This window comes from Mastomys coucha, unplaced genomic scaffold, assembly GCF_008632895.1.
Source record: "Mastomys coucha isolate ucsf_1 unplaced genomic scaffold, UCSF_Mcou_1 pScaffold7, whole genome shotgun sequence".
Classification (NCBI taxonomy): domain Eukaryota; kingdom Metazoa; phylum Chordata; class Mammalia; order Rodentia; family Muridae; genus Mastomys; species Mastomys coucha.
The window spans coordinates 25,973,572-25,989,828 of NW_022196913.1; the positions used below are offsets into that span (position 1 = coordinate 25,973,572).

The following is a 16,257-nucleotide window of genomic DNA, read 5'->3' on the forward strand; positions in this document are numbered from 1 at the left end:
AAGTCGTTAATGTGACTGAATTCCAGCCATGAGTTAGGTGAATGCGTCCCAAACCCTACATTTTAAAAAACATTTGGGGCTGGAGAGCTGGCTTCATAGTTAAGAGCACTTGATGATCTTGCATAAGACCCTGGTTCCAATTCCTAGAACTAGAGTGACTCACAGCCATCTTTAACTCATTTGGGAGGATCTGCCTCACCCTTCTGGCTTCCACAGGTACTACAGTACAGATGGTTCACATACAGGCTGGCAGAAACACTCCTATATATAAAATAAAAATATAAATCCCTTTCATAAATTTTATTTTACAATTTTGTGTGTGTGTATGTGTGTGTCCACACATGTTTGTGTATATTCTTGCCAGCCAGAGTCATCAGATTCCCCTTGGAGCTGGAGTTACAAATGTGTATTTCCTGGCTGATGTGAATACTAGGAAACTGAATTTGGAGTCCTCTGCAAGAACAGTATCTGCTCTAAACTACTAAGCCATCTCTCTACAGCCCCATATAGGAGCACTCTTTTTGTTCATTCGTTATATTTTTGTCTTTGAATGACTGGAGTCAAAACATCTATTTTGGACAAGACTTAGAGGGTCAAGATAAAAAAAAGCTTGACTCCCAGACCATAAAAAGTAAAAGAAGTCTGTGTTGCATTTTAAGAACTTTCTAGTAACTCAGGCCAGCCATTCCAAGGTTGATGAATGCACAATTCTCCACTCAAAGCTTTGAAGTGGAAAGGCTGGCAGCTTCTCATTGTCCTGAGGAGTGTCATCCAGATGCAAGAGAGAAAGCTGTGGCTCTATTCCTGCTCCTCACTCTGCCATTCTAGTAACATGCCTTGTATGCAGCAGGTGAACCTGACCCAACCTGAGGTTTTCTATGATTTTTTTTTTCTGGAAAAGAACGATTCCCAATCTTATTATTACCCAACACATTTTAAATGCCATCTGAAATCTAAGGGCAGATACGATGGCCAAAACAGTTTAGTCAGAAGAGTCAGAGAATGTGTCTGGGTTCCTCTCAGTTATGGCAGGGTTCCAAATGCCATGTGTCCCTGCCTGGATCTTAAGCCCTCTGTCCTGAGACCCAGAGATACCAAACTCAGTTTACCTCACCTCCACCCATGTTTAAGAAAATGTTGAGACATGGGTTGGTACAAGTCTATCCTCAAGAGCAACTCCTGCAAAGAAACAGAAAGGAATACATCCCTGCAGGTTTCACAGAAGCAGCGCCTCTCCTGTCCCACCTGGGAACCCCTCCATTGCTACATTTCTTTTCTGTCTCATATTCCGCCCCTTCCCTCCTCCCTTCCCTGTCCGCATCCCTTCCTTGTTTTATTGCCATCCTCCTATTTACTGTCTCCTCTGTCTCAGAGTCTGTCTGTCCTCTCAGAGCTAAGTGTCCTACACAGCATGCTGCTGCCAACACTACAACTGAGCACTCTAGAATAACAGATTTAACTCAGTCCTGAAGGAACTCTAAAGCTAAGTTTCTCCCATGCTGCAACACAGAAGGTGCGCGTCTAGAAGTGTTACCTATCACACACTTCATGTAGATCATACCACACCCTATCAAAGCACCCCGGACCCTTAATGGCAGACATAGAAGGGCAGAGTGTAGACAAGGTAGCTGAGCATGACAACAGAGATTATCTAGCCTTTTCCAACTGTAGATGTTCCTCTTGTCTGTCCTTCTGAAACCATAAGTTCATCACTAGAGAAGACAGGATTTAGCTTTTTTGTGTCCTAGTTGGACTGATGAGAGTTTAAGGGCACCCAGGGCTTTGTGCCTTGAGCTCCATGGTGTTCACTTGCAGAAGAGGCCCTGTAAACCCAATCTTAGTTCCCTACAGTCCACCCTTACCTCATTATCCCCTATAAAATATTAATAAGGCCGCAGGCACAGTAGCAAAGAAATTAGTTCTTTTCCTGATTTGGGTCAAACTATGAATGAATCCATTTCCTTTAACCAATTTCTCTTTCATAATTTCTTTTGGAATACAGCAAAACTAAGGCAGTGGGAATGGGCATAAATGTCACATAACAGGTGTGGGAAGGACCAGAAAATGCCAGCTCTGGAAAAGACAGCAGCAGGGATGCAGGTAAGTATTAAGGGATGCATGAGTATTAAGAGGAAGGCGGCTCAGACTGGCCACCCCTGGCACTTGGGCCATTACCTTAATATTCCTGGTCTGGGACACAGAGCACTGAGGCTCAGCAAGAATTGCCTTCAGTTGGCAGTCAACCTGTGCTGGTCTGTGACATTATCGGAAAATAATTTCCAATATTATTTTTTAAAAGTGCAAAACATTAAGAGGTAAATAACACCCATGGGGCCAAAATGAGGCTGCCATTTTCATTGTAGAAAAAAATCATTGAGAAGTATGACTATGGGAATAAATATGGCTATTTCTCTCTATCTAGACGACCACATATATAGATTAACAGGGGGGAAAAAATCGAACTATCAGCATAGTGTGTACACAAGGAGCCAATTCTACCTTAAGTCTGTGGGATGTCTTAACTCTGTAATTTAACTTCTGGATAGCATTCAAGTATTTCACACAAATTAAGCTTGCACTGAGCAAGAAACCAAATTCCCAATAGTGACTTGAAACTTTCCTTTTAAACTACCCAGACCATTCCTACCTGTACCACTAGGAAGCCTGAAATGGCGGTGAAAACTAATTACCAATTAGTAATATTGGCAACAATCTAACCTTAAAAGTGAAAACCCTACGCTGTCTTTAACACTTAAAACTGACCTAACGTTAAACACAAAAAAAGTCCTATGTGGGGGTGTCACACCAATTACTACATTAACAAACCTTTAAAAAGACCGCTCTTCAAGGGACTTCAGTATCTGTGTGCTTCCAATGGAAGAACTGAGTAAAAACCTCCACAAAAAGTGTAAATGACTTGGGAGAGTGGAAATCTGTGCACAGCCTTTGTGCACTCGGACACGAGTGGCCCATAGCTTTGGAAAACATGCCCGTGTACAGGGTCTGCTTCAGGACCTTCAGCATCTACACCTTGCGACTGCCCTTCCACTTCTTGCTGTTCTACATACTTGGTCGTCACCTTCTAGGAACGCTTCCAGTAGGGCCCGGCCTTTTAACAGCTCTAGCTCTGTTAAGATGAAAAGGGAACTTTAAAAGTGAGAGATGTAGGATGATCTCCGCAATGGCTGCGTTTTAGAAAGGCTTTGGCAAAGAATTGCGCGAATCTGTAAACGTCATCTAATGACTGTCCAATCAAGTTTGACGTTAGTAATAAGCCAGCGTATCATTGGCTTAGGTTATACGGTAACATACAGCCAATGAATTCGATCGTTTTTCGCGCCCTGCGTTGACTAACTCTAACTTTCATCCTAAGTGTGTTGTCTACTCCTAAAAGTACTTTCACACACCAGGAATAAACACCCACGCAGACTAAAACCAGCTAGCACGTAGAGGGAGGGAAAATTAATGTGTGCACCTATGGCCCACGTGGACTTGCGGGAGGGCAACTATCTGAAAGGTTCCCAGGTGACCATAGGGGCCGAGACTACCTTAATGGTGAACGTAACCAGTTTATTCGAAAGATAAAACTAACTTGAGTCTTACCTTGTAAATCGTGAGCACAGGACTCAAACCATGAGGTTTGAGGTGTTTGCAGGTGTTCCAGTTAATTGGCCCAAAGCTTAAAGTGCGTACAGCTACATTCACAGAGCTCTCTGGGTGGCTCTGAAAAGAGCCTTTGGGGCTTTGTTGCTGTCACAAGCAAACCTACTTCTTTTTGGAAACAGCCTTCTTTGCCTTGGCTGCCTTAGGCTTAGCCGTCTTGGGCTTGGTAACCTTAGGTTTGGATGCCTTAGCCTTCACAGCCTTGGGCTTTGCCGGGCTCTTTGCTGCCTTTTTAGGTTTGGCAGCAGCCTTGACTTTCTTAGGACTCTTGGCAACCTTCTTTGCTCCAGCCGCCGCAGGCTTCTTTGCTTTCTTTGGAGTTTTCTTCACCGTCTTCTTTGCCCCCGTAGCCTTCTTAGGCTTCTTCGGGGTGGCACCTGTAGGCTTCTTCGCCTTGGCGGCGCCTGCCTTCTTAGCCTTGGGCTTGGCCTCGCCGGAAGCCGCCTTCTTGTTAAGCTTGAAGGAACCCGAGGCGCCGGTGCCCTTGGTCTGCACCAGGGTACCCTTGCTCACCAGACTCTTGAGCCCAAGCTTGATGCGGCTGTTGTTCTTCTCCACATCGTAGCCACCAGCAGCCAGCGCCTTCTTAAGGGCGGGCAGGGACACGCCGCCGCGCTCCTTAGAGGAAGAAATAGCCTTAGTAATGAGCTCGGACACCGGGGGGCCAGTGGCCTTGCGCTTCGCCGCGCCAGCCTTTTTTGTGGCCTTCTTCTTGGCGGGAGACTTCTCTACAGGAGCCGGAGCCGCGGTCTCGGCGGGAGCAGTTTCAGACATGGCGAGAAATAAAAGCTGTTAGCTGCTAGAAAAGTAAAGGGAACCTAAGCCGAAGAGCAAATTTTACAATGTTCCTTTGCTCAGGCGCCTGGTTTATATAAGCCGGTGCTGGGCTGTGATTGGTTGAGCGGCCAATCCGCCGCCCTCTGGCCGCTGCGACTCAAGGTTACAATCCCAAATTGTGTTTGTTAGTCCCCAAATTTTTACTTACTGCAGAAAATAATGACACAGAAATTGGCAGTTTGGAGTTCCAAAGGAGAACAGCCTTCGGTTTCACGTACCCGTTTGTGCTTGTTTGAATCGCACGGAACTGACCAAAGATATCTTTAAAAATCCCTCTAGTGTCTACTAAAAATCCACCAAGCAGAGCTCCTCCTGAGAGTTACTCCCACGTTTCTGTTAATTTATACGAAGTATGCAAGGAACATTACTTAAGAAGATTTGTACAAAGATACCGCCTTTAATTTTTGCAAGAGTAAAACTAATAGTTCTTTTGGTTTTGGCAAAAACGTTGTTTGTGTCTGTAACAAATAACACAGGTTAGAGTGCCTGGTTGGCTACAGACTCAACCACTTTAGATATTTCTCTTTAAAAATGGTTCAAGCTCCTAGTACTTTGATATCTTTAATGGAGAATGCAATATTTCCACTGTGAGAGCAACTTCTTTGAATTAGGGAGATTAGAAAGCATTATATTTAGGAGCTATAGAGATGGCTTCGCAGTTAAGACCACTTGCTGCTCTTGGGGATTTGGGCTTAGTACCCACAGGACAGCTTGCAAGTGTCTATACCTCTTGTCCCAGGGGATCTCGGGCCTTCTGGAAGATTCGCCCTGTATCAGGCATATAAGTGATGCGCATATATACAAGTAGGCAAACCCTCATGCACATAAAGCTTTAAAACATAGCTCAAGCACTTAAAAAACAATCGCTAACCTCACATGACAATCGCCTTAATTCTAAGTAAAAATAAATTAGATATGGTTCTGATCAATTGGCATTTCAGTATTTCCTAGAGATATTTGTAGACAGAAAATACATTTAAAATATTTTACATTAGAAAAATTCTAAAACTTTTAGAAAAAAATTCAGGGAGATCCTACCATTCTCAAATGAGACAGCCAGTGAGATTTTGAATTTAAAAGCACAATCAGTCACACTCTTAAGTAAATAGCCAATAACAATATTGATACTTTTGCGTGTTTAGATGACAAGCAGGCCACTATTTTAGAATACTATTAAGGGAACAACATTTATATAAATTCAAAGATTTGGAGAAGCTGGGCAGTCGTGGCACACACCTTTAATCCAGGAATTTGGCAGGCAGAGGCAGATGGACCTCTGTGAGCTCAAGACCAGTCCGAAGTTTAATTTTTGTTTTTTTGTTTGTTTGTTTTGGTTTTTGGTTTTTTTCGAGACAGCTTTTCTCTCTGTAGCCCTGGCTGTCCTGGAACTCACTCTGTAGACCAAGTTGGCCTCGAACTCAGAAATCCACCTGCCTCTACCTCCCAAGTGCTGTGATTAAAGGCATGCACCGCCCACAGTGTGAAGTTTATAAATCAAGTTCCAGGACACCTAGGATTGCACAGAAAAACCTTGTCTTCAAAATCCAAAAGGAAAGAAAGGAAGAAAGGAAAAAAGAAAGATTTCAAGAGACAAAGAGGGAAAGAAAGAAAAGAAAGCTTATTATAGTAGGAATAGTAGAAGTGAGTTTTGCTTTGGCGAGGAAAGATGTACAAGGTTTGTACATCTAGTTTAATAAAGGGCATTAGAATGACTTATTTGTATAATAAATCACAAAGAATCTTATTACTTTGTTTACCAAAGAAACAGTTTAGGGTTTCGTTTTGTTTTGGACAATAGCAGTTTTTCTTGAGCACAATTTACTGGGACACATCTTTAATCCTATCAATTATGTAACTGAAACAAGATTAGGATTTTCATTGCTACGTATTCAATTAAGTCCAACATTGAACATTGGGCTACTTGAGTCCTTATCTCAAACAAAACAAAACAAAACAAAACAAAACAAAACAAGCAAAAAAAATAAAATAAAATAAATTAAAGGAGGCTGTCTTACCAGTACAGAGGTTGGCGAGGACGCTAAAAAAAGGCAACATAAAAGGCTACACATAATCTGGGTATGGTGTACAAAACTGGCAAGCATACAAAGTAAATTATATCAAGCTAGTAACTTTGAAACTTAGAAAATATGGTTAAAAGAAAACATGTCAGACATTTTTGACTCAAAAACGAATTTTGTCATAGCATCAAATTAATTACAAAGGGTCAATGTAAACATTTAAAAGGGTTCATGATTACCAAATATCAAGCTTTGGCACAAAATAAAAACATTCTAATTATGCAAACCAGATTCACATTTAAAGAATACTACCAGGAGCTAATATTACATAGTAAACAAAAGGCATGAATAGCTATAGATTTAACTCCCCCTACATTTTACATGACTGCCAACTTGAGGTCAGGAAAGACTATTGCAAAGGCATGCCTTTAGATTGTAAAGCTAGTAATGTATTATACGTTGGGGGAAAAAAACTGAAAATTAGGAGGGTGCAGCACAAGTACTGAGATCCAGGTAAACAAAATGATATTGGACGTACTATTTTTCATGTGCATAATATCGGTAATATTCTCATAAGCTGCACTAAACATTCTACCTAGAACAAGAATACACTTAGGTTATTAGGTAAACAGCAACTTTTTGGTGACAAAGGAGGGGCTCTGAAAAGAGCCTTTTGTAGAAATGGGGAATTACGCCCTCTCCCCGCGGATGCGGCGGGCTAGCTGGATGTCCTTGGGCATGATGGTGACACGCTTGGCGTGGATGGCACACAGGTTCGTGTCCTCAAACAGACCCACAAGGTAGGCCTCACAGGCTTCCTGCAGGGCCATGACGGCCGAACTCTGGAAGCGCAGGTCGGTCTTGAAGTCCTGCGCGATCTCGCGCACCAGGCGCTGGAACGGCAGCTTGCGGATCAGCAGCTCGGTCGACTTCTGGTAGCGCCGGATCTCGCGCAGCGCCACGGTGCCGGGGCGGTAGCGGTGGGGCTTCTTTACGCCGCCGGTGGCCGGGGCGCTCTTGCGGGCGGCCTTGGTGGCCAGCTGCTTGCGCGGGGCCTTGCCGCCGGTGGACTTGCGGGCGGTCTGCTTGGTGCGAGCCATGTCAACACAATCGTAGTGGGATAAACTGATGCTCGACGTAAAAGCCCAAGTATATATATAACAAGCCACCCTTTGTGATTGGACAATAAACTACTGACATCATAGTTAGAGACAGGGGATTGGTCCGCGTTTAAACCAAGTACGGAAAGGGAAAAACGGTACCTGCGTTTTATATTAAATGTACAAATTTCATTTTTTTACTTAACAATTACTCTAGCAACTCCCAGAAATTATCATCTCGAGTAAATGTTGGCTTTGGAGGTCAAAGGGCCTCTTCGTTATTTCTTTAAACAAGGACGCTGTTATTAGGGCAGAAATTTAATGGAAAAAAAAACCTAAAAGGAAAATTAACAAAAAAATTAGTTATTCCTGGAATCATCAACACTTCTTACACTTGATTTCAGCCAAGAACTGCTGCAACACTTTTATAACCAGAAACTTCTAGAAATTGTAATTGATACTGCCTTTCTTTCAACGGTTGCGATTATGGCGCGAAAAAAAATTCAAAATGGGTGAACCCCCCCCCCCCAACTTACTGGAGTTCCAACCCCAGAAGGCATTGAGATTCTGTTACTATATTACAGCAAAGCTGAAAGGGACACGGGTAGGTGGTTGCCATTCATTTACAAGTTACAAAGTTACACCATCAAGGCTGGAAAGGAACACAGATTCACAGACAGCAGCCTCCTGGGCGCGAGGGTGGGGGTGGGGGTGGGGGGGCAATGTATACAGCTCTAGGAGACTAACGCAGCCTCTGGAGTAGCTCAGCCCGTGGTGATCTTGATGCTGCTGCTGAGCCAGGCAGAAGATGGCAGGCTTGGTGATATTCAGTACGTTGCAGATGACTTTTCCATAGTGCTTGGTGCCGCTTTTGCCCAGGCCCTCCCCCTGACTTAATTTGGTCAGATTTGCCAGAAATTAAAATAATACGATCAGACAGTAAGGACGTTATTTTATGAACAGCCTTTTTGCCTAATTGGGACTATCTGGCACAAGCAATATTTACTTGCTGTTTACCAAAGAACCTTATCAGGATTTTCAGGGGTAAAAAAAAAAAAAAGAACTGCTGAAAAACCTGATTCTAAAGACGCTTATTTGAAAATAGCTCCATCCACCTCACTTTGGGAGCTACCCACAGCTATTGGGTCATCCTTCGTTATGAGTCAGGCTCCTAGCTTGCCTTCACTCACAGCATAGTCTTTGTGGTTGGTTGATGGGTATATGAGAGAGCTGATGACAAGTATTTCTGGCAATGTCAAGTGTGCAAAGTGCTTTCTTTATAACAAGAGCCAAACAGCCTGGGAATTGGAGTGCTACAGGTGCATCAGTGTAGTTGAAGCTTAGATGTCCCCCTGCCCTCCCACACACACTTTGCCAAAATGTGGTTCTTTGTGCTTTTTCCATATATAATTATTTGGGAAAGAGGGATTCAAACTGCAGCTTTGTGCTGCTTCCCCTTGTGCTTTTCTCAGGCTTGCCACATTTCTGCTGAAAATGATTCATGTTTTCTTCCTTCTAAAAACATTCAAGAATCAGAACCATTGTTCCATAATTCTTTACAGTGGGAAGAGATAAAAAGGGCTGGTCAGAACTGCTCTTGACCTCTTTCTCTACCCATGGAAAACAACTGCACCTAGACATTCTCTCCCTTACATTTACAAATAAGAGGCACAATGCAGAGGCCAGAGATGACTTTATTGTAAGAAAGCCCGTTTTAAAGGCAACAGTGTTGCTTGGTCCTCCAGACTCCACATGTTTAAAAAGGATTACCAAATGCCCTATACTATCTTCCAGAGCAAATGATTTTCTCCCACTCTTCTTACCTGCAATATCAGTGATATTTACCATTATAATGTCAACGTTTTTGTTACTCTTGGTACAAATGTCACCTTTAATTTTAATAGTTTGTGTAAGTAAGTTTTGAAGTGCACAAACTTGTAACTGTTAATGACTCCATTCTTTAGTGCTCTTAGGTTGTGAGCAGTCGTGGCATCTTGCCGCAAAGCCTCAAAAAGCTGCTTTCTTTGCAACAATTATTTTTAAAACCAAGAAGCATTCTACTTATTGAAAAAGCGCCTGCCCCTGTGCACATTACTTGAAAATTTATAACACAAAACACTTGGGTCCAATTCTCTCTTTAATGAAAAAAGTTGAAAACAGGAAAAAAAACCTTCATCTAACTTTAAACTTGGTACTCAGAGCCTCCAAATTGAACTGACAAACAGCATCTTAACAGGGCAAATGATTTATGAAATCTACAGAGAAAGCTTTGCAGCAAGCAAGCTCAAGGAAATTGAAAAATGAAGTTTATCGGCTCCTTTAAGGATCTGGGGAATATATGGGAAGGTAAATACATAAACTAGTAATGAGAGAAGCTAACGTAAAGGAATCCTCAGTGATGAGCATTAGTTTTTGTTATAACAGAGCACAATAACAGGGAAATTTTCCTTTGTGGCATTTTAAAGAAAACACTTCTGTCAAGTGCTTCCCCTTCCCTGTGTTCAGTGTCATCTTCAATACTTATACCCACGTGACATACTTGGGGGTCAAACATAAAGTCCCCTATATAAAATATTTTGAAACTTGGCCGGTTTGATTGCCTTGACCATGTCTTATCCTGCTAATATTCTTCCAGGTGAGTTAAATACTGAGAGATTGGGCCTGTGGAAGAAATCTCCGGCATTCTCCTACTCCCCTGGATCCACCTTTTCTCCCAAACATAGGTACTGAAGCCAGAGTTCTTCAGCAAAGGGGGAAGGACGAACTAGGGCTCCACTCTTCCAAATCCAGTAATGTAGGGACGTTCACTCTTTGTTTTGGAGAACTTCATTCCATACTGATGACTAAATACTGCTGCGGCACACCGGTCCAGAACCTGGACAGATCAGGCTTGCTGGACTTTGCGATAGACCAATTAGGTCAACTCCTGGACAGCTTCCAAGGGGCTTAATGCTACGTGTCTACTTTGCCCTAAGAGGTTGATTCTTTACATTTTGCCTGTTTGCACATCCTTTGTCACCTTGTTACATATTGCAATAAGGTTGGAAATTAATGCAGAATTAATTACTGCCAAACCGTGACAGGCAGTACAAATTGGCATTACTATTTTAAAAACATTGAACTCAAGCTCTTGTCATTCAAAGGCTGTGACAAACAGCCACAAGTATTATGGCTTTAGATTTGTAAACTTGTTGTAACTATGAGGTTAGTGCAGCAGCCACTTAGGTGAAAAGGTGGTGGCTCTAAAAAGAGCCTTTTGGGAAAGCCAACATAGAATATTAAGCTCTCTCCCCACGGATGCGGCGAGCCAGCTGGATGTCCTTGGGCATGATGGTGACACGCTTGGCATGGATGGCGCACAGGTTCGTGTCCTCAAACAGACCCACAAGGTAGGCCTCACAGGCTTCCTGCAGGGCCATGACCGCCGAGCTCTGGAAGCGCAGGTCGGTCTTGAAGTCCTGCGCGATCTCGCGCACCAGGCGCTGGAACGGCAGCTTGCGGATCAGCAGCTCGGTCGACTTCTGGTAGCGCCGGATCTCGCGCAGGGCCACGGTGCCGGGGCGGTAGCGGTGGGGCTTCTTCACGCCGCCGGTGGCCGGGGCGCTCTTGCGGGCGGCCTTGGTGGCCAGCTGCTTGCGCGGGGCCTTGCCGCCGGTGGACTTGCGGGCGGTCTGCTTAGTGCGAGCCATGTTTTCACCAAAAAGTATGGTGGGAAGAGAGCGACTGAAGGCCTATTTATAATGAGAATCTGAATCTGATTGGACAAGACTACACCACGCCTACCTAAGTCTAAAGTTATTGGTCAACTGTACCTCTGGGTTTAGGGAACTTTTTTGTTGTTTTGTTTTGTTGTTGGGTTTTGCTTTGGTTTTTTTTGGTTTGGCTTTTATTTTTTAATCCTAAAGAGTATTGCGAAACAGCTTCAAATTCATTTAAATCCTGCCCTTATGTCTGAAATGTAGGTATTGCAATCGTAAGCCAAGCACTCGAGAAGCTGAGACAGGACAATTACTGCTACTTCTAGGCCAGCCTGAACTGTATAGCAACAGAGACTATTTACTTGTCTCAAAGAAATACATGTACAACTTTGATTTTTTTAGTAATCTACAGGTTCTATTTTCTATTTTTCAGGTATATGTTGCTTAGTTCTTACCCCCCCCCCCGAAGGATACCTATTAGTGGAAAAAACTTGTGGTAGGAAGCACACTAAACTGAAACAGGATGAATAAGGCAGGTAATGTGTTCACAGAAATACATTTGCAAATCTTTTAATACATTTCGTAATCTGTATGGTGTGTTTTCTATTTCTCATGTATATGTTCTTGTAGACTTGTTTTTTTCAAGATGACTTCTAGTGATATTTTCCTCCTTTATTCCTAAGTACACTAAAACAGGATAAAATGTCAGGCAATGTCCTCTATTATCACATCTAAGTAGTATGTCTCAAGTATCTTACTTGTAGTCCTTCAAAACTCAAGGCACTGTATATCATTTGAGACTACCAAAAAAAAACTCCACATGCATAGAAAATAGCTAATGGCGTATTTCAACTGTTAATTTATACATTTCAAATCTACATCTATATTTAAGAAGTTAAAGGACTACTTTAAGTCTCTGAAGCATACATGATCTTGTCACAATTTTTCAGTCCAAAACAATTGCATCCTCAAAATTCTCAGTGTTACTAAAATTGTAAAAACGCAATTAAAATGTTAAGACAGGAAAACTAGTGTATTTGACTGTTCTTTTTAACTTGTGGATGGATTATGAATTGTAGTTAACCTTTAAAACAAACACAAAGAACCAAGCTAGAAGTTACCAGACTGAAGGCTTCCTCCCTGTCGTTACTGTAGGGTTAGATGTTACCAAAATTACCTAGTTAATCCACGAGGTCTTACAAGTTTCCTTCTACAGGAAGGTAACATTTAAATAGCGACCAATAATGCTTAAGCTCTTTAAAAGACATGAGTGGAGTGGCTCTTAAAAGAGCCTTTGTTTTCAAGTCGATAAGGACCTGGAAAACAGCGATCTTATTATTTCCCCTTGGCCTTGTGGTGGCTCTCGGTCTTCTTGGGCAGCAGCACGGCCTGGATGTTGGGCAGGACGCCGCCCTGCGCGATGGTGACGCGGCCCAGCAGCTTGTTGAGCTCCTCGTCGTTGCGGATGGCCAGCTGCAGATGGCGCGGGATGATGCGCGTCTTCTTGTTGTCGCGGGCCGCGTTGCCCGCCAGCTCCAGGATCTCGGCCGTCAGGTACTCCAGCACGGCCGCCAGGTACACCGGGGCGCCGGCGCCCACGCGCTCCGAGTAGTTGCCCTTGCGGAGTAGCCGGTGCACGCGGCCCACGGGGAACTGCAGGCCGGCCCGGGAGGAGCGGGTCTTAGCCTTGGCGCGAGCCTTGCCGCCCTGCTTGCCGCGTCCAGACATGTTAAGAAATTGCAAGTGACAAGTGTAGTGTTCAGCAGTAAAAGAGCTTGGCCTTTATAGGATTCTCCGAGCGCGAAAAAGAGCCTATGCGATTGGCTGGCTTCTTTCTTTCGTCTAGACCAATGGGAAGCGTTTATGCAGACGAGTAATTCCATTGGGCAACACTCGTGAACATTTGAAAATTTTAACCAATCAGACATGTACTGCTCTATGCCTCATTTGAATAACGCCTTATTGAAAACGAAGGGTTCACGGCGCAAGTTGTAGAGTTCCTGTCTTAACATGCCTGAGCCCGCGAAGTCCGCTCCGGCCCCGAAGAAGGGCTCCAAGAAGGCAGTGACCAAGGCGCAGAAAAAGGACGGCAAGAAGCGCAAGCGCAGCCGCAAGGAGAGTTACTCGGTGTACGTGTACAAGGTGCTGAAGCAAGTGCACCCCGACACCGGCATCTCGTCCAAGGCCATGGGCATCATGAACTCCTTCGTGAACGACATCTTCGAGCGCATCGCGGGCGAAGCGTCGCGCCTGGCGCATTACAACAAGCGCTCGACCATCACGTCCCGGGAGATCCAGACGGCTGTGCGCCTGCTGCTGCCCGGGGAGCTGGCCAAGCACGCCGTGTCCGAGGGCACCAAGGCCGTCACCAAGTACACCAGCTCCAAGTGAGTTCGCACAACTCACTCCTAACCCAAAGGCTCTTTTCAGAGCCACCCACGTTCTCAAAACAGAGCTGGATTGCTTATTAGGAGACTTGGACGTACTGGTTACTATTTCTTAGGTTTAAGTGAGGGATCTTAAGATGGTTCTGCCCCCGGCTCTCCTAGAATCTTCTATGTAGGTCAGGTTAACCGCGGATACTTGGGGCTCATCTCTCTGCTTCCTAAGAACTGGGGTTAAATGCCCACCCACAGTGGCATTAAGACTGCTATTCTTATTAGTATTCCAGAGTGAGAAATGCTTAGTTGAAATTTAACCTGTCTTGTTAGTGCTATGGCACAGTGTTTAAAGTCTACTTTTGAACTCCTGAGGCTGAGACGTCACAATAGATTTTGTTCAGTAAGACACCTCTTGTTCCTGCTGGAACTAGGGTCTGGACATAGGTGTGAAAGTCATAAATTGTCTTTTGGAGCCCAAAAGTACATGATTCTTGCTCAAAACTTAGGTGTAGTCAGGCGCTGCTTAACCTAAGTGGGTCCCGTTTCCTTGGTCGTTTGGTTTAAGGTTTTTTTTTTATTTTGTTTTCAGAGTGAATTTCACTGGTTAGCAGTATGTTCTCGAACTAATTCTAGCCAGGCTAGCCTCAAGGTGGGACTTAATGCCTGTGTTTCATAAGTCGCTGGAATTACAGGCCTATACAACCAGACTTGCTCTTACAAGGCCCCAGCTAAGCACCAAGAAATAGAAAACGTTTTTCCATATTCCGAAGTGTGTTCAACTTTTATAAATTTCTTCTGTTCCACCTTCATTGTCTACTGGTGTGGTGACGATTGAAATTAGATTGTGGGAAGGAAAAAAAAACTTAAAAGGATATTGATTTCTTGGGATTGTCCTGGAATTTTTCAGAGGATAAAACATGAAGTAAATATTAAATCAAACAAATTTAATACAAAAAAGCCCTCTTTCTGTAAGTCCTCTAGGATAGCAAATACAAATAGTGTTGACTTAAGTGTGAATATGAACAGCTCAAAGTAGTTAAATGAGATCAATGAGATGTTAATGTGCCACTGCTAAAAGGAACATTAGCTGTTGTATGACTAGTAAGGTCTTAATAAAGTCTAACCATTTTCCTTAATCATTTCCATTAATCTCTATAGAATCCTGTGGAACAAATTCTATTATCTTCCTTCCTTTTAAAGCTGAGGAAATTAAAATGAAGCTGCAACATAAATACAGACTTCTCTGAGGGGATATCGAACTGTGAACTGCCCTCCAAAATATGATCCTGAAAAAGAAGTATTTAATACATTATAAAATAAAAGTTTTAATTTATTCCATTATGTAATAGTCTTTTCCATTCTTTTTTTTTTTTCTTTTGGGTTTGGGTTTGCGTTTTCCACGAAGGGCTGGTAGCTTTGAATTTTTGATTTTGTGTGTGCTCTGTAAGAAGACTTAACTAGAAAACCTCCTTCCTCGACCTCACTCTATGCTTACAGACTTGTCCATCTGATACTGTTTTAGAGTTAGAAGAATTGCAGACTGAATTTCTGTGAGGGAAAGTAAAGTTTCCTTCTCTCCTCTCAGTGTGCCATGATGAAGAATATGGTGACAGCCAGGCAGGGGTGGCATATGCCTTTAATCCCAGAATTTGGGAGGCAAAAGCAGGTGGATTTCAAGTTCAAGGCCAGCCTGGTTTACAGAGTGAGTTCCAGGACTGCCAGGGCTACACAGAGAAACCCTGTCTCAAAAAAAATTAGCAAAAAAAAAGATTAACAAGAAAAGTAGTGAGACCAAAACAGGAACTACATTGTTATTAAGTCTCCATACCTTACAAGAGTAAGTTTGTTTCCCATGCCTAATGTGTCCTGCAAAACAGGTCTTTCAACTTACTAATCTTGTAGCCCTCTAATGTATGATGCCCACCCCTTTGCCTTGCTAAACTCCTGAACCTGTGATACACCATTGTCCTTTAGCCTTACTAAAATGTTTCTTCCCAGATATCTTGATGACTCCCCTTGCACACAATGTATTTTTATAACTCATCTACTTCACAGGCAGCCTTCATCCCCAAGTCCCCCATTCATCTGTCTTGGTGCTAAGAACACAACTGTTTTCTCTCAGCCCTACTGTTTCCTCATAAAACGTACCTCAAAAGCCAGTGAAGGAGCTGCTCTCTGAAACCGTAACTTTGGGAGAGGCAGCAGGCCTCCCAATTCTCAATATAAAGTTTGCTTTAATCAAGATAGCTGTGGCTTTTCTCAAGTCTAACCAAGTGTGTAGGTATATTACATGAAAGAAAACCAAATACCCAGACCAGCGATATTGTGAAGTTTATATTCCTTCTTAGGGGAGGACGGAAGACATGCAGGCAACCAAGAGGAAAGGAAGTGAGCTCGGGAAGTCTTGCAGTAAACCATTTGTGGCAAGTCTGTATGCACAGGGCATTGGATCCTGAAGATCTCTGCAGATGCAGTCTCTACTTCAGATGATTTTTGGAAAAAAGTCTTGATATTGCAGTAGCTTCTGGACATTTGTCTTTTTTTTTTTTTTTTTTTTTTT

The 16,257-nt window shown here is 43.2% G+C and overlaps 4 protein-coding genes across 4 annotated transcripts; 1 reads left to right on the forward strand and 3 right to left on the reverse strand.

Moving 5' to 3' along the window:
* Positions 1-3,714: 3,714 nt before the first annotated feature.
* H1-5 (H1.5 linker histone, cluster member) lies at positions 3,715-4,514 on the reverse strand. Its single transcript, XM_031359445.1, has one exon. It carries the CDS (start codon positions 4,435-4,437, stop codon positions 3,766-3,768), a length of 672 nt encoding a protein of 223 aa, XP_031215305.1. The 5' UTR covers positions 4,438-4,514; the 3' UTR covers positions 3,715-3,765.
* A 2,511-nt stretch (positions 4,515-7,025) lies between these two features.
* LOC116082629 lies at positions 7,026-11,318 on the reverse strand. Its single transcript, XM_031359504.1, has 3 exons — positions 10,903-11,318; positions 9,054-9,133; positions 7,026-7,688 (listed from the first exon to the last, which is right to left on the reverse strand). The coding sequence occupies exons 1-3, from the start codon at positions 11,305-11,307 to the stop codon at positions 7,208-7,210; spliced, it is 966 nt and encodes a 321-aa protein (XP_031215364.1). The 5' UTR covers positions 11,308-11,318; the 3' UTR covers positions 7,026-7,207.
* Positions 11,319-12,651: 1,333 nt separating this feature from the next.
* On the reverse strand, positions 12,652-13,080 carry LOC116082538 (histone H2A type 1-B/E). The gene has a single exon (XM_031359450.1). It carries the CDS (start codon positions 13,042-13,044, stop codon positions 12,652-12,654), a length of 393 nt encoding a protein of 130 aa, XP_031215310.1. The 5' UTR covers positions 13,045-13,080.
* Positions 13,081-13,268: 188 nt separating this feature from the next.
* On the forward strand, positions 13,269-15,035 carry LOC116082535 (histone H2B type 1-like). The gene is made up of 2 exons (XM_031359447.1): positions 13,269-13,703; positions 14,856-15,035. The coding sequence occupies exons 1-2, from the start codon at positions 13,327-13,329 to the stop codon at positions 14,893-14,895; spliced, it is 417 nt and encodes a 138-aa protein (XP_031215307.1). The 5' UTR covers positions 13,269-13,326; the 3' UTR covers positions 14,896-15,035.
* Positions 15,036-16,257: the final 1,222 nt, after the last annotated feature.

Excerpts from the sequence above, each read along its gene's own strand:
- LOC116082535 (XM_031359447.1), top strand. The coding sequence starts at position 13,327 with ATGCCTGAGCCCGCGAAGTCCGCTCCGGCCCCGAAGAAGGGCTCCAAG. Across the intron at positions 13,704-14,855 it reads ACCAAGTACACCAGCTCCAA|AATCCTGTGGAACAAATTCT; the intron begins GTGAGTTCGCAC and ends TAATCTCTATAG.
- LOC116082538 (XM_031359450.1), bottom strand. The coding sequence starts at position 13,044 with ATGTCTGGACGCGGCAAGCAGGGCGGCAAGGCTCGCGCCAAGGCTAAG.
- LOC116082629 (XM_031359504.1), bottom strand. The coding sequence starts at position 11,307 with ATGGCTCGCACTAAGCAGACCGCCCGCAAGTCCACCGGCGGCAAGGCC. Across the intron at positions 9,134-10,902 it reads GCCGCATCCGTGGGGAGAGA|AAGGAAGAAAACATGAATCA; the intron begins GCTTAATATTCT and ends GAATGTTTTTAG. Across the intron at positions 7,689-9,053 it reads GGAAGCAGCACAAAGCTGCA|GGTGGCTTGTTATATATATA; the intron begins GTTTGAATCCCT and ends CCAATCACAAAG.
- H1-5 (XM_031359445.1), bottom strand. The coding sequence starts at position 4,437 with ATGTCTGAAACTGCTCCCGCCGAGACCGCGGCTCCGGCTCCTGTAGAG.